Raw genomic sequence first — 16,910 nt, forward strand, 5'->3', positions numbered from 1 at the left:
ATATACCCTGCTAAACGTAACCCTGGTGGATATATCCCTCTGGCTGAGACAAAAACAACCTCCTTGGCTGATGTCATCCAACTCTTGACTTCAACTGAAGACCAGATTACAAAACAGTATGTCTGGATCATAGCTTGCTATTTAGACATTTGGAGGCATTTATTTGTTCATACTCACTAAATAACATCTACAGACACACACACACAAAGGAAATCTAGGAAGCAAGACGCCCAACAGCCCACCACAGCATGCCACTCTTTCTAGAGTTCTGTAGCTATTAATCCGCCACGTGGTTCAGCTCTCCCTGAAGTTCATCAATAAAGAAGTCCTTAATGGAAGAATACAACTAGGTAATTTTTATAGTGTTTCCAGCATGTCTTGTAGGTATTAAGCTTCAACAGAAGTCATAGGACTCACAGAAGCCAACCAGTAGGAGAAGAGAGACAGTTGTTCAAAGTACACGACTGAATTGAACAAAACCCATCTGGCAAATTGGAGGAAGCTCAGCTGTCCTATCAGCTGCAGTTGCCCTTATGCTATCCACCCACAGCTTTGCTTGCTTGCCCTTGGAGAACAGATACTGGTAACAGAGGCATTTTTTCATGAACAAACCCACGTGAAATGCAACCGAGAAACACATCCAACACAGAGGGAATCATCAGCTTTCAACATTGAAACTTTCCAGTACTTCCTCACAGTCACAGTCTGTACAGAACACGCGTTAATTCAGATACATTTGAGATCAGCCTGAGCAGATAGCTCTAAAGAGTTTACATGCCCACCATACCCTCTCCAAGCACAGCATTTAAAATACAGGACTGCCTACTGTGCATTATTAATGGCATTTCTAAACATTAGTGCCGCTGGAGGATTTGTTTCTGAATGCAAATTTAACAAACCAACCATTTCCTCCATGGATGATTGATGCATGACAAATCTGAGGTATCTGCGTCTACACTTGTGAATACTACACACTTAGAAAACTTGTCCGGAAATATTCTGCTAAATATTTTAAGCTTGGGTGCAAAAAAACCCAGAAAGTTCCTCAATAGCTACAGTAAAGGCTTTAATCTCATGAAAATAAACAGTTAGCAATTGGATGTGTGTCATAATCACTTCTACAGCTTCAGTTACTCTGGAATAATATTATCTAGAGTAGAGCCTGTATGGTATTATATTGACCAAAGGTTCCAAAAGTATAGCTGTTGATGCGACAGAAAAATGGGTAAAGGTCCTTCTTTGTCATACACACTGGATAAATGGCCTTCTTTATATTATCATCATCGTGTGCACACATTAAATCACAAGAAGTGGTCTGTGCAATTGTAAATTCATACATGTGATAATCTTCGCATTAAGTACTAGACTGCTCTATGAAAAAAGAAACCTGAGAAACACCAAGACAAGTGCACATTTACCTGTGATGCACAGAGAATGCATATGCTATGCCTAATTAGTGACGTTCATCAATTTAAACCTGATTCATAGTCTGCTGCAAAATCTCCTATGGGGAGACTTCTTGACAGCAGTACCAATGCACATAGCTCTATCATAAGAAAAAAGCTCTTTGTGCTGGGCAAACACACACATTCTGAAAAAAATGCATTAAATATTTACAGGATGGAGGTTTGTGTTCCATTAAGTCACTTTGATGCTGTGGTTAGAATATGCCCCTAAACAGAGGTGGATTTAAGGGGTTAAGAAGGAAAATAAAACTTGGCAGAGGGAGATACCCAATACTGGCATTGCATCAACAACATAACTGCACTCCAGCCTCAGCAAATGCCAGTTTTGCAGATTTCAGTTCGCAAATTGTGACAGCAGATGGTTGAAACCTGCCCCCATACAAATCCCATGCCTGAAATGGCATTGCCTACGTTTACACATCCTGAGAAAGGAGACTTGGATTTCCAAAGAACTGAGCGAGTAAATTCTGTTCTCACATACTGGATGCCTGTTACAGAGGGTGGGTACAGGACACTTGAAACAACACCAAAGTATCTGGCCACTATTACATAGCCAATAAACTTTTATTTAGATGTGGAAGGAAAACATGCTTACAGGAAGAAAGATCTAGGGAGATTTACTGCTCCCCTGAAATTCAGAGAAGTCCCATAGGCTCCCTGTCAGCATGTCAGTGCTTCAGCGAAAGGATGAGCAGGTTCTTTAAATCACACGCTACAGTCAGTATCAGCATAAATTGCATGGAGACTTATCTCCATGCTGCTTCCCGACTGATACAATCTGCGTATGAGGAGTAATCCAAATATTGGATTGCACATACTTGGCAGGTCTTGCACCCCTCTTCACAGACAATGGTTTTGTCATAACTCACAATGAAGTTACTGTAATACTGCTCAAACAGTGTGCTGTGTGGCACAGACAACTGCTTGGCCATTTCATATAGGCTTTCTGGCTTCAAGTCTTCAATGCCATAAGCTTTAGTAAAGATGTATTCTAATTTCCAGTTCGATTCATTTTTCATGTTGGCATCTCTGAGGTCCAAGTAAAACTGCCAAAGATCCTACAGTTAAAAAAAAAGGAAAGAAAAGAAAAAATAGGCACGGCTGTATTGCTTTCTTTCCTGCTTCATTAAGTCTCTAGAGTGATATATTGATTAGGAAGCTGTCACTCCTCATTATTCACAACTGAACAGAAGGTCACGTCCCACCCCAAGAGCTGGGCTTACACCCAAAGCTGGTACTTGCAGTGCGGTAATGGTGGGGGGATGGGGAGGAGAAGAAAAAGGAGCCACAAAAGGCAGCAGTGGCAGTGTTAAAGGTCTTTCCTGTCCAAATTCTAAACCAAACTCCACTATGCTCATGTCTGCTTTAGAAGTGAGGCTAAAGGGTGGGAATCAGAAGTTTCTTTTCTAAGGGCACTGCTTGAGGGGCAGAATGGACAGAAAAAGAACGGCCCAGGGAGAATTTAAGGGAAAGGGAGAGATGGAGATGCAGGACAATCTGCAGGAAATCTGCACAAGAAAGGACCAGCCTGTATTAGCACAGGGCTCCAGAGAGAAACCCCAGTCCCAGTCAAGCTGCAGGATGCATTGTCACTGAACTCAGCAGGGTCAAGATTTTACCCTGAATTACAGAGAGAATATCTGAGTCATTCGGAGTCAAAATAATTATACAGGATTCACTTTATCTTCAAAAAAATCACATGAGACTACAGAATACAAGTGTTCTACTTTTTTCCTTCTAAATTTATCTATCATTTCATATTAAACATATAAAGTCTATACAGGAGGGTGCATGATTACAAAGGACATCACATGGTTACAAGTGCTTTTCTTTATCTGCTCTTCTACACCCTTTAGAAGCATTTCATGGACTGCATCCCAAAGCTCAGGCTATCACCAGCAAACAACATTGGTATGTAGACAAGCCCAGGATTCAGGTGAGCCTTTTTCACTGTTGCAGAGCTCCCTGCGAACAATTTTAGTATTCTGCCCAGAAAATTTCTGTCTTTGATTCTACATTGTAAGAATATTCCATAGAGAACAGGAAGTACTGGGTAGTCCTACAGGCACAGAAAGACTGACCAAGTTCTCTTTCAGATTTCCTTTCCTTTGCCCAGGAAGAAAAATAAGAGCAAGCACCAAAGTTCTACCAATAGCCATAATAATACAAAGGCTGACATCTCACCTTTTTAATGACACTATATTTAAAGTCTTAAACAATGCTTTAAAATCTTTACTTACCAGCAAGCTATAATCAAGAAGATCATATTGATACAATCTGACACTGGGGTTATTGGATTCCATTTGCCATACATTCTTCACTGGGGTTACAGCAGGTGCCACAAACAAGGAATTTACTGGGTTTTCTGCAGGAAACAGTGAGGAAAGTTTCCTTTCAATCATTTCTTTCTCAAACAAATGTTTTTGTAGAGAACCAATGAAGCAAGAACCAGAGTGACTGGCTTAGGTAGGTTAGTATTGTTTTCCCTGGATTAACCGTAGCACTGTGAACCCTATTTTGGGTAAACCGAAATCTGTGTAAAATACCACAGTACGCATCTCAGTGTGTACCGGTTAAATTTGTCTATATCAGAGGCTTCACACCAATTCAACTGCCTGTGCAAAATGGTCTTGCCTATATGTAAGGTCTCTGTATTTTGCCTATTTCTACAGAAATATTTCTAAACTTTTCGTTGCTGTCTCCATGCTGTATTTTACATATTGCTTTATGCATTTTTTTGTTTTATGTATTTATGGTGTTATTCGAAACACTAGGGTATCATCACCTGATCCTGACTTTACTCATCTACACTAGCCCAGCACACAGTATGGGACCACCAATCTTTACAGCAACTGAAACACGAGGACGTACATGGGTTTTAATTATACAGAATATGCAGATAAGTACATTGAGAGGTTTTCTGTGGAACAAAAAAAAAGCCCTAACTATTCCTTTCTCTGACAACATCACAGCAGTGAAATCACAAGGTCAGTCTCCACATATGAGCAGAAGCTTTGAAAGCTTGGAAATCAACAGATTCTTCTGGAGAACATAAAACTGAGCTCTGTATCTCAGTACACTCATGTTGGCTACAGTATTACATTTATCTTGAATTCTCTGGAATTTTGTCAAGAGCAAAATGGCATAAATAGAAGACAGTCTAAAACTGTACAGAAAAACACAAACTGTATTTAGCTACATGCAATTTCACTGTTTAAATTTTGTCAAAAGATGCAAAATTATTAAAATAATTTGGAAGCAGTTACTTGCACATGCAAACTGTAATGATAAGGCACCAAGATCAGTCTGTCCTCCATGAAATTTGCAGTAGAGGTGATGATTTCATGCACAAATAGGATAAGGTATAAAACTATGTAGGTATAAGACTGCTTTGAAAACCATTTTAAAAAAATATAAAAAGCCAGGTCTTTCACTAGGGCTGGATTCCTTTTTACTGGAGATTAATTCCATGATAATGCCATGTAAAATGGTAAATGATTTAGAATACTGTTGCCCCAGTCAGCATTTTGGGCATTGCTTTTACGAGTTCATATAGAACATAGATAAAGAGCCAATTAATATTTCAGTATTTTACATAAACCAATGCAACGAACCTCTCACTGGTCTATGGTACAGACATAAATATTTAACGAGTTACTTGTTAGATATCTTCTGTTAGAGATGATAGAGTTCTCCACACAGCCATGCCCATGCTTAAAACTAAGGGATTTCAAAGCAATAAACAAAATTTTCAAACCTGGGTGCTTTTCTTGAAGGGAAATTAGCTGATCTAAGAGATGCAACAGGCAGAGACTTTCTTTCCCCTGCCTCCTGCTTACCCTTATCTTAATTAACTTTGAAGCAGCAGGGAACTCAGCAGAGAGGCACAGTAATGATGCAGGAAACACAAGAACACAGAGCATGTCTAGCTGGCCTGAGAACATTCCCTTTGACACATTACACAATAGCAACTGGCTAGTATAATTTGCCCGTGTCACTGAGAGAGCGGAGAGGAAAGACTAGAAATTCTTGTCTAGGCATAAGCATTCCTTAAAAAAAAATAGGAAGCTTGGGGAGTCTCTTCTGACTTCAACAACAAAAATACAGTCCGCTTTGCGAGATTCTTTGGAAAAAAATTGGGAGTGCGTGAGGCTTGAACTCTTGTATATAAATAACAGTATTTCCCAATTTCCTTTTTCAATTATTTATTAACAGAGGTTGGCTAGTAAGAACATGCAAGAAAGTATTAATTTGCTTTTAATCAAGAAGAAAAAGATGAAGGATTCAACAAGCATCATTACCTTCTTCATCCAGGAGGACCATGATACTATCTCTATGTGTATGTCCAAAAAACTGCCCCGCAATAACACTACTGTATTTGCGGAATATCTTTACCAGTCTCTCATTGTAATGTTCCCTGATAGCTGTAGTATTCCTTGCATATGGCAAGTATCCTATTGGAACATGTCCTATTATATATACCTAAGGAATTAGATATAGAAAGCACAATTAGTACCTTCATTTGAAATTTATACTTTGAGCTGTAACTTAGAAATGGTTACCACAATTTCATAATAATGTTGTCTTAGAAATGGCATTCTGAAAGCTATAAATCGTGGCAGTTTGGTTATACAAAATGCTAACAGTAAGAACGTTTAAATTCATAGTGAAAGAAATTGATTTTTTTTTTTAGTGAATTCAGTATATTCTTGCGAAAAAAGTTCTAATAATTCCGTGTGTAATTTTAGGCCAAAGGAAAATTTGATCAATTATTTAAAATTAAAAAATAAAGTTACTAGGGCAAGACTTATGATTTGGCATCTCAAGGGGATAGTAAGAAAAACTTATGTCAGAATATTGCAGAGCCTGCATGGTCAGAAAGTCAACAAAAACATGGAAGAACAGGTTAAAACCCCTCAGTCTGAGGCTGAGACTCCGTTCCAACTGCACACACCAACTGATATGCTGCAGGGGTTTATGAGGAAGGGAACTCTCTCTTGTCTCCCGACTGTAATATAATATTTTTTAAATTACAATACCATGGCAAAATGTAAACGTTTCAAGTTAAACACTTTTTCTGGTCAAATGATGATCCAATCCCCACACCAATCAATCAAACACGAGACAACAATTTATAACCTCACTTCAAAACCTGAGTATTATAAGACAATTTATTATAACACTCAAATCATACCACTTGCTGCAGCTTAGCTAAGTTTTGTCATTGACAATCTCCTTTCAAATTTCTATTTTTGATACTTGTAATTACATAAAAATGTAAATGAAATATACTAGGTTTTGTCTCAGGCCAAGGGTGAACATTTTAAAATTAAAGGCTATGCGTAAAAAGAGTCATAAACAAAAGTGAAAGCCTTAAGTATTCTCATCCTGGCTTCTACAGTACTTTATATAGTAGGAAAGAGAAGGTATTTTACTGTATAATTTGAGAAACTGCATTCAACTATTTTATTAATTGTTGTAGTATAACATGCATATTCAAGGAAGAATTATTTAAAAAAATTAAATTTTGATTCTGCAGTATATTTGGCAGCATTAATATTCTTTTAGAATCATGTTTATATTTTCATTATCTCTACTTCTTACTATTTAATTTTTCTTTTCAAAGTTTAAACAATGGGTTCTGTTCACAGCCCCTACCTTTTCCTTCTTTTGTGAAGAGGCTTCCAGTATTCCCTCCAGCCAGGCAAACTGGTTGGCTGGGTCAGTGATATTCACAGTTACACTGTTGGGGCTGTAATATAAATTTGTGTTCAGACTGATTATCCTGAGTGGTTGAGAGCTATCACTGGATTCAAACAGCTGTGTGTAGAAGCCACCTGTGAAAATAAGACCAACATCATCTGAAAAATGAAAGGCTTAAAAGCACAACTTTAGAATGAAAGTACAGCACTGACAAAATACCCAGCCTTATTCTTCCTAATAAAATAGAACATGGCATGTTTATTCAAGCCACGCATCACCTTATCACAACAGAACATCTTAAGAATCTGTTTTTAGCAACATTTTAGTAGGAGAAGTTGACACTGAATTTTTTATGAATTCTTGCCTGTAATTGTCTTTGTGTTTAGTTGACAGTTTTCAGGTGCAATTATCCAACTGACAAGCAAGAAGTGCCCTGTAACCTTTCTTCCACACTGAGAGATGAAGTAATTGTTAAAAAGTACACATTTCTTGAAATACTGCAAATACTCAGTTCCTCCAGGAAGAACTGTTTGAGTTTAGTAGCCTTGTACTTTGAAAGTCATTTAACTTCAGACTGGAATATGATGAAAAGTAAAGACTACGTTTTTCAATCCAAGCTCCTAAAACTCTCCATGGCCTACGTACCTTCTTCAATGGGTGCAATTTCATTGTTCATGGACTTCAACGGAGCCACAGCAATAGAGTTATAAACATATATCTTAACTTATGGTCTGCCCCTTTGAGTTTTATTTTTCCTATTAGAGTTTCTACTTCTACTCTTACACAGAGTTCTTTCTCATTCAGGACACCAAAACACAAATTCAAATTAAACTTTCGAATCCCTAATGTGTGAGTGAATTGGAAATTGCGTTGAACTGTTTTCAGTTCTTCGCTAAAAGGAAAAAACATAATTAGGATATCAATATTCTCCCAGTTTAGTAAGCTGGACACAAATATGATGCAATTAACAGTATAATCACCAAGACTATGTTTTATTATAACTCAAATATGTGCCTATTCAATATGCTCTTAAATACATATAGTATCAAAACAGAAATAACATTTCACCAATTTTTTTTACAACCATATTTAAGTCTTCTTGTGCATCATACGCCTTTATCTAAAAAGTATTATGAGGTCTTGAAGGCAATATTTCACATGCATTGGTACAAAGCCAATGTACTGTACATTTTACGAGAAGCGATAATTATTGCATCAGAAGTGAATAAATGTACCCTGAAGATAAGCAGTGCTATTCAAAAAGACAAGTAACTTCTTCCAGGAGAAGCATTACAGGTAATCTATTGTGCTGATCCATCCTATGAGACTTAGCTAAACAAACGGGACAAATCTATAGAAACATTAGTTCTCTAAGCCCTAACTTTACAATGCATTACTGGCATATTTTACCTTTTCTGAAGGTATTGATTGCTTCATCCGTTAGCCAGGGTTTCCAGAAATCTGCTACAGCATTGTAAACTTCACTGGTAGTTACAGGAAGCTGATCCTGTGAGAAAGCAGAGCCTGCCTAAGTCTTGGCATTCAGACACACACACACACACAAAAAAAATCACTAAGCTATCCCACCTAACCTCTCACATAACACCTAAGTGTATCCAGTCACTACCAGGAGGAACTCAAGAAAGTTAAAAAAAACCAGCTTCTGAACATCCAGTATTGCTGATCAGGAACAAATGTCTGAACTTAGTCAGAACTGACTGCAGGGCCTTGTTAATGCATGGATAAACTAATGCCAGAAATACGTCAAGCCTTAGGAGCACAGCAGAGTGGAAAACCATACATTCTGCAAAATTAATAAATACATAAACTGAAGATTGAAATAAAGTCTCTTGGAGGAAAAGCTTGAAAAAGGCTTCTTTTATAGAAGGTGAATTTTTCAAGCAACTTGGGGTTCATAGCAGCTCTCCAAAAGTCCACTAGGGCCCTAAGAAACATTCTGGTGAAATTCACATATATTTCCATGTTATCCTGTAGTTCTAGAAAAACAGAGAAGAAAAATGTTGTCAATGTGTTCTCCCACCGGCTCCAATTAGGACTGTAGCACTCTTCAGCCTGAGACAGGCAATGCCCAAGTGCCACAGCCTGGTAAGAGCCACGCTCTCATCTAACCCTGACAGGAAGATCCCAGCCTGTCCTTGCCTTTCCTAAAATATCTGCTTGGATTCTTGGTGCTAGAAGAAAAAACCAGAGGTCAAAAAATAGGAACAGTATTACAGTGCATGTTTTCTTAAACATAAAATCTGACCTTTCTAAGCTTTTTGAAACTAAACCCATGTTATTAGAGGCTTAGGCACTAAGTCTGTGTCTAGGAGTAGGGCAATCAGAAGTCTGTTCAGACATTTGCTGCTTGCAGTGCACAGATACTAGTTATTAAGAAAGCTTTGAGCCATACCAGTTCAGCCAGAGCTAACAGTCACTAACAGACACAGCAAAATCTGATCTCAGATAAGAGGTCATGTTATGGACTGAAGGTGGTTTGGACTCAGGCAAGTCAGTGCTCTGTGAACTTGTGGATTAGACAGCAGTCCGGGAATTTGTTTTAAGGAAGCGCAAGGATGTGAAACAAATAAGACTATGCAGAAAGACCAAGGTCACAATATACGATCTGAAAGGTACCCCAATGCTTGATTAACCTGAGTAGTATTTTTAATAGGCTCTGCAAGAAAAATCATCCAAGGTCATTGAATTGTTAAGACGAACAAGTCAGAACACAATAAAGAGGAATAAAATTCCTCGGTGCATGGTGAGCGCGCAGCTTTCACACTTGCTCTCGAACAGCCTGCAGTGTGTGGCTTGCTTCACATCGCTTCCAGCCTACAGGATGTTTGCCAAGCATGTCCATACGAAAAACAGAAATGTCATCAACAGCCAAAAAAAAAAAAAAAAGTCCAGCAACCTGAAATGACCCCAAAGTAGGGCGTTTCTGATCCCATGGTCTTTTTCAAACAGTAACAGGAAAGTATGTCAAGTTCTGCCCATTGGTGAAGCCTGCCATTTCAAAGCAAAGTATCACAGAAACACTCCTGCGTAGTTTTGCGCAGAGAGAACTACAACAGTTATTCCAATCAGCAGCCTGCTTCAAAATACTGTTTGGTGCCCATCTGCCCCTCCTGACCATCTTTTTTCTACCTTCAGATTTAATTTCACAAACAAAACTCATATTTGTTGGAAAAGTCACTACATTCTTTGTCTACAAGATTATTGCACACAGTTTTTTCCTTCTATATCAAAGGAGACTGCTGAATGACAACAATTCTCTGTTAGGACTTTTTAAAAAACAAAACAAAATGAAAGCAAAACATCAAGTGAGACTTCAGTTAAGGTGTTATTTACCAAAGTACTTTACCAGTGGTTTCTGGCAAACCAACCTGGCCCCTGTCAGTGCATAAGACAAGCTGAAGCTATGCTACCAGAGTAAGAATGCAAGAGACTGAAGTCCCAGGTTTGTTTGCGCACTCACATTTCCAAGATGTGTTTAGCTCTTATTTTGCCTCTCACATTTCCCTTTCCCCTCTCTGAGCACCTCTGTTACTCCCTGATTTGGGAATCACTAACTCCAGCAATGATTCAGGCAATGATACAATCACCTGCTACACTAAGATATATCTTGATAGGCCTAATGAATAACACAGAATGCTGAAATAAAATTCTTTGGGGCGGGGTGAAGGGGTGTTACTGAATTCCCATCAGATATTTCAAACAAAATATTTCAGTTGACCTCCTCCACATCCCTTCCGATCCCCTCAGATCCAATGACAGAATTTGCTTCTCAGTGCTGTGTGCTGCCATATCAACCCACAATATGCTTTAAAGGACACATGAAGCAACTGTTTACTTTTGAACTATGCCAAGAACAATATTCGCAGAACGCTGAAAGTAAAAAAGAACTGTCCTCAGCTGCAATGGTGCACACATGCAGTAAATCATCAATGCGGATATTTCTAAGTGTCCAATAAGGAAAGAAAACAAGAAGACATATTTTTAATAATAGTGGCAAAACTGCAGGAACATTACAAAAATTCTGCCGTTAGTCTCACAAAAAAAAAATAATCCAGTGATGTCAGTAGACAGATTTCCTGTAGGCCTTTCAGTAGGCCTTGAATCTTACCACAGGCTCACAGATCCATTAAGGATGTCATTTCTCTTGGATTACGGTATTGTGCACACAAGCATGACTTACACAGCAAGAAAAAAACTAAATGTGTATTAACTATGATGAGATCTGGTGATTCTAAGCCATGAAGAATGATTAGCAGTAAATTTGCATGACCTCAGATTTTACCTGACATCACCATGTATTTGGGAAACTTAACACAGAGAGATGTACTTTCTGTTCTTGACTGGAAGTATTTATAATTTTAAATGCTAATTGGAGAATTGTAGAATACTGTTTCCAGTATAACAGTTACACAAATTTAACTCTTATTTTTCACGCCTCCTTTCTAAGGGGTTAGGAACACACTCAATATGATACATCAAGAAATTTCTAACTTGTTTTACCTGTGGCCAGTAGTCATGATTGCCCAAGGCTGGGAAAACCTGAAGATCTGGAAAGAAATTACGAATTGTAGAACTCATATTGCCAATGATGCTAATGACCAACTTTGTGGAGAGTTCTTTTACAGGAACATGAGGAGGGCTATCTCTGAAAAGGGAAAAGGCTTTATTAACAAAGGTTTATTAGCAACGTCAGAAATGGCAAAAAATTCTGCAAACTTATCTACATTCTAGCATGTAATATTGCTACAGACTCTTTAATTAAAATCACAGAATTGCCTGAAAGGCTCTCTGCAAAGGATTTTTTTTAAAAAAACCAAACAAGTAGACTAATGTTTATGCTATGATTCGCATTTATCATAACTAAGATTTCTTAGAAATTAAATTTATTCAACTCCATCATTTTGAGCTACTGTGCAGTTTGGCTTATATATCTTCCATCATATGCACAACTTCATAAGTTTATTTGTGCTCTTTTCACATCCTGCTGGAAATGAAATACAATAAGGTAATGAAATAAATTAATCACTTGTCTTTACATATTTGTATTTATTAACACCCTTCCCCCAGCAAAATTGAGTGACATAACTTCTATAACCTTTCCAGCAAAAAAGACCCCATCGTTGATAAACAAACTAGTTCTCACAAACACTCAAAGATACTAATCTCTTTAATAAATTATCCATTGATGTATAACGTAAAAAATTACGTGATGGTAGAATGGAAAATTTTGCTATGGCAAAATGGTAAATGAATGCTATCTTTTATGAATACCTAGAAAGTAACAGGACATGGTACTATCGGGCTACTCATATGCCTCCCTTTCACACTTCTTTCTCCAGTCACACTGCTAAGGCACACAAAGCCTCTCAGATAACACCTGTGTGAGAGAGAGAGTATTATTATGCCCATTTTCTAATACGGAAGATCGTATTAGATACAGAAAAGGTAAACATTTTACTCAACAGGGGACTACACACATCCAAAATGCTGCAATGAGGGACTGTGAAACCACCACACCTTCTTCAGAAGCACACGCAGCTATGAGTGATAGTAACGAAGAGAGCAACAGCATCCACGACATTCTCCTCCTCCAGCTAGCCCCTGATCTAGAATTCATACAGGTACTGAACCTCAATGGTAACTTTATACACTTTTAAAAAAAATACATAAACTATAGTATTGCTTGATTGTAGTTACCGCTTACAGAACGAAATAAAATATAATTAAAGGATATCTTCTAAAAAGGGATGCGCTTTAAATTTAATGACCTTAAGACCTACAAAATCCAATACCTCCCATAATAATACATTCCAGTCTGTTATCCCTCTGACCTTTCTTTTTGTTTTTTCCACTTCCCACCCTCCCCGCACCATTTCTATTAACTTACACTAATACAGTCATGTGGTAAATGTCCCAATGAACAGTCCAGAAATTAACAGAGATCAAAATCTCTTCCTGAGACCTTAGATTCAGTCTTCCACTGAAGACCGAATCTTCCACTTCCACTTCTTAGACTCAGTCTTCCACTTATTAGCCATTCAGACAACTAAAGAGACTATTTAAAAGTAGCATTTGTGAGATACTAAACTCAGATCTGTTGGTGCAAATATAAATTTGTGAACTACTGCACTATATGGTTATCCAGCTGTTAAAAGCTTTAACTGCAGTGACTTGAACACTTACCCTGTCCAAATCATGAATGAAACCTGCTGTTTTGAATCCTTCATGAATGCAAATGCTGACAAAATAAGCTGATATGGAGAATCACACAAAAAGTCTCCAAAAGGGCCTGGGTTGGAGGCATTAGCTCCTTTGGAAGAAGAGCAAACTTTGGTGCGATCAGGGGTAACATGGTAAGTCGGATCTAAATGTAGGTCAGATACATGCCAGAACTGCCCTGTTTTCAGAAAACAAAGATTAAAGAAAATGGCGTTATTTGCATTTGAACTGGATACACATGGGTAATGCCAGGTTTGCTCCAGTTTGTCTACTGCTGTTCCTCTTTCAAGTTTTGAACAGGAGAATAAATTTAACAAATTGTTGATTAGCCCGTCTGGTAAGTGTGGGTGAGCTCTGCATTCCTGACAAGTCCTTCACATAGTCTGCTTAGAAAAACTGAAAACAGAAGCAGAGTCATAGGTTTAAGCTATTCAACAGGAAAAAAAAAGTCTGGTAGGGACTGGAAAATCAGCTCCATTTCATTAATAACAATCTGGAAACTGGGGAGTAGAGGAGGTGACAGAAGGACTTCTCCACTCCACCTGAAATGAGAGGGAGCTGCATTTTAATTATTTTTCCCGACCTTCCCTGGCTGGAAGCTAGATCACAGACTAGAAAGAAAGGCAAGAAACAGCACGTGCAAAAATTTCAAAGCTCCTCTTCTCCCCAGCAGCCACAGTAGCAAAGAGACTGGGCTTCTCACCAGAGATGTGTGTCAGCCTCACCTACTCGCTACTTTCCAGGCTGACACATTCCCAGCCAGTGCTACTTCGCACCACGTGGAGAAAGGAACTGAGAACTATAGGAATACGGTGAACAAGACAAATTAAGCTTGTATGAGGCCACCAGACTTCAAGTTTCATGTAAAATACCAGTAGTTTATTTTCTGTCGGTTTCAGAGCACTTGGGAAAGGCACTCATGTATCTGGGGCAGTGGTTGTGAAACCGGGACAGATATAAATTGATCTTTCCCAAGGTCACATGCTCACTCTGTGGCAGAGCAGGCACCATGTGACAGGGCTTCGTGGAGATTTATTTCAGGAAGCAAAGATAAACAGTGATCTTCGGAATCTGCAGAACTGTGACCCCTACCACGAGGAGACAGAGAAACGCCGGTATGACGCTGCTTCGTGTTCGGTCTGAGGGACCTGTGACTCGCAGGGACCCAGAATCCTGTGGAAACCATTTTGGGAGCGCTCACCTGCGCGGGGTACCGCACGGCGGATCAGGCCAGGCGGAGTGTGCGTGTGTTTGCTGACAGTGCGGACACCAAATTTCATGTTTGCAGTGCGCGCCTGGGGACACCGCGCCAAGGCAGGGCCGAGCCCACCCCACCGGCCGCCCTCGGGCCGCCAGCCTGCCCTGCCGGGCTACACACAAACCCCATGTAACTCCCCAGCACCGGAGGAGCCGTGTATTTGCTTATCGAAACGTCAGATGAAGTTGAGGCCGGTCGGGGCAGGGAACACCACGGCAGCAGCGACAAGGGGCGGGAACCAGAGCTACCCCCCGCCGTCGGGCCCCGGGCTGGCACCACGGAGGGGCGGCTGTCCCGCTCGGTGTCCCCCCCAGCCCCAGGCCGGGCCTCCCTCTGCCGGGGAGGCACCGCGGGCCGCGGCGGCCGCCCCTCACCCGCCTCCCACGGCCGGGCCCCCGCCCGCCCTCACCCTGCGCGGGGGCGGCCCCGCTCAGCCGCTGCCCTCCGTTCGGACTCACCCACAGCGGCGCGGGGCTGCGGGCCGGCCGGCGCCGCCTCCAGCGCCGAGCAGAGCAGCGCCAGGCCGAGGGCCAAGCGGCCGGCGCCTTCCCCCCGCAGCTCCATGTTGGCCCTACCGGGGAAGCGCCCTGCCGGCTGACCCGGCTACTCGTGTGACCGCCCCGGCGCGGAGGAAACGGGCAAGCCCGGAGTGGCTTGTGCAAGCCACGGGCCCTTCGTTGCCTGCCCAGGCCTGCCGGAAGCCGCCAGCCCGCCCCGCCCGCACGACCAGGGGCCAAAAGCCGACTCGGGACGGGGCGCCCTGTGAGGGGGGTGGTTGCTGTCGCCTCAGCTGGCCGTGCCGGGGTGACCTTCATGAGGTGCCAGCCCCGGGACGGCACTGAGGACCTCGTCGGAGCCAGCCTGGCCCCGGGCAGGGCTTAAATTCAGGGCACCGGCAGGTTTGTAGGCGGCCTCGAAGGAAGGTGAGGCGGGAAGGCGGGAGTCCCTTCCCGGCTCGGCCGGTGGCCTGTGGCGCCCGGCCCTTGCAGCCCTGTGCCGAGCCGAGCCATGGCGACTGCCCTGGGCACGGCCTGGCTCTGTCGGACGCCTCAGGGGAGCCTCGAGCATCTTTTGGAAGGAAGGTTTCTTACAGTATACGGAAGGTTTCTCACAGTATACATGTAAAAAATGGATCCTGGTTACTTGACACGCTTTAAAATGAAAAAAAAACAAACAACCCCAACCTGTGCTGTCAAGCACACCTTTAGCATGGCTTAAGGAAAATGCTGAGGTGTGTTGTAAATACACTACACTCCATTGCTAAGGCTTCACGGTAGGGGAGCTGCTGTTTATTGCTGAAGTCGGAGTAGTTTCTGTTGAGGAAGAGTTCTCGGTGTCTGTTTTACAAGCAGACCAGAATAATGATGTCCTGGATCCCATGGCTGCCCCCAGATGCCCTGCTGCTGCCTGTGCTCTTCCATTCACATCTGCTTTCCAGGGCTTTGCAAAGCTGTTTTGACAGCAGCTGGAGGTCCCGCGTGCCGGTATTTCCCTCTAAGTTTTCCACTTCTCTGAGCAGTGCCACAGGCACTTCGCAGGTACCACTTAATTTTTTCTCTCCCTTATTTAATTTGACATTAATGTTGTTCATCTTTAGAATAGCAAAATATTTCACCAATAAACTTCATGATGGTTTCACGTGACTTACAAAACAATGTGTGCAGGGAATTTTTTTAACTCATGACCCCACAAATCGCTTATCATGAAGATGAATGCCAGTACTGGGGACCCAAGTCTGTTTTCCCCAGCGACAAAGGAAAAGCAGCTGCTCCCACCTTTCTGGGAAGGGCTGGCTGGGAAGGACAGTCATGTGGTGAGTGCGGCCACAGGCAGGCAAACAGGCAGCAAGGGAGGGGAGACAGATGAAAGCTGTATTAGGTACTGAAGCTGATTAAATAAGCTAGTAAAACTGAAGGGCAGAAGATGCTGTTTAAAGATAACTTGCAGTGTAGCAGCTGAAGCAGCCCAAAACAGAGACTGTAGCTCCCCATACCTCTGGAACAAGTTCTATTTTTAATTTCTCTGGAACAAAGTTAGCTCCTCGATTTTGAAAGCGATCAATCTCCATCAAATAGTGGTTCATAATTAAGACTCCTAGTGTTCCACACAAGAAAACAGACTTGGATGTTCCTTTCAGGCAGCTGCTTTGTGAAAAAGTAAAGCTAACAACATTAAATTTTGTACTTGTGTTGGTTAGGTGCCACAATTGTGTCTGAACTTTTATCAGATAAGTGAGATGATCT

At 41.2% G+C, this 16,910-nt stretch overlaps 1 protein-coding gene across 3 annotated transcripts; it reads right to left on the reverse strand.

The window, feature by feature from the left end:
* Positions 1-1,998: 1,998 nt before the first annotated feature.
* SMPDL3A (sphingomyelin phosphodiesterase acid like 3A) lies at positions 1,999-15,509 on the reverse strand. Of its 3 annotated transcripts, XM_074580844.1 has the most exons (8): positions 15,126-15,509; positions 13,374-13,587; positions 11,691-11,835; positions 8,580-8,676; positions 7,125-7,303; positions 5,768-5,948; positions 3,707-3,831; positions 1,999-2,524 (listed from the first exon to the last, which is right to left on the reverse strand). In XM_074580844.1, the coding sequence occupies exons 1-8, from the start codon at positions 15,229-15,231 to the stop codon at positions 2,213-2,215; spliced, it is 1,359 nt and encodes a 452-aa protein (XP_074436945.1). In that variant the 5' UTR covers positions 15,232-15,509; the 3' UTR covers positions 1,999-2,212. The 3 variants fall into 3 exon arrangements, with proteins under 3 accessions (XP_074436945.1, XP_074436947.1, XP_074436946.1); XM_074580846.1 differs by lacking the exon at positions 13,374-13,587 and having other exon boundaries at positions 15,126-15,360; XM_074580845.1 differs by lacking the exons at positions 13,374-13,587; positions 15,126-15,509 and adding an exon at positions 12,462-12,567.
* Positions 15,510-16,910: the final 1,401 nt, after the last annotated feature.

Source organism: Larus michahellis, chromosome 3, assembly GCF_964199755.1.
Source record: "Larus michahellis chromosome 3, bLarMic1.1, whole genome shotgun sequence".
NCBI lineage: Eukaryota > Metazoa > Chordata > Aves > Charadriiformes > Laridae > Larus > Larus michahellis.

Excerpts from the sequence above, each read along its gene's own strand:
- SMPDL3A (XM_074580844.1), bottom strand. The coding sequence starts at position 15,231 with ATGGAGCTGCGGGGGGAAGGCGCCGGCCGCTTGGCCCTCGGCCTGGCG. Across the intron at positions 7,304-8,579 it reads AATCAATACCTTCAGAAAAG|GTGGCTTCTACACACAGCTG; the intron begins GTAAAATATGCC and ends TTATTTTCACAG. Across the intron at positions 3,832-5,767 it reads GGTCCTCCTGGATGAAGAAG|AAAACCCAGTAAATTCCTTG; the intron begins GTAATGATGCTT and ends TGTTTCCTGCAG.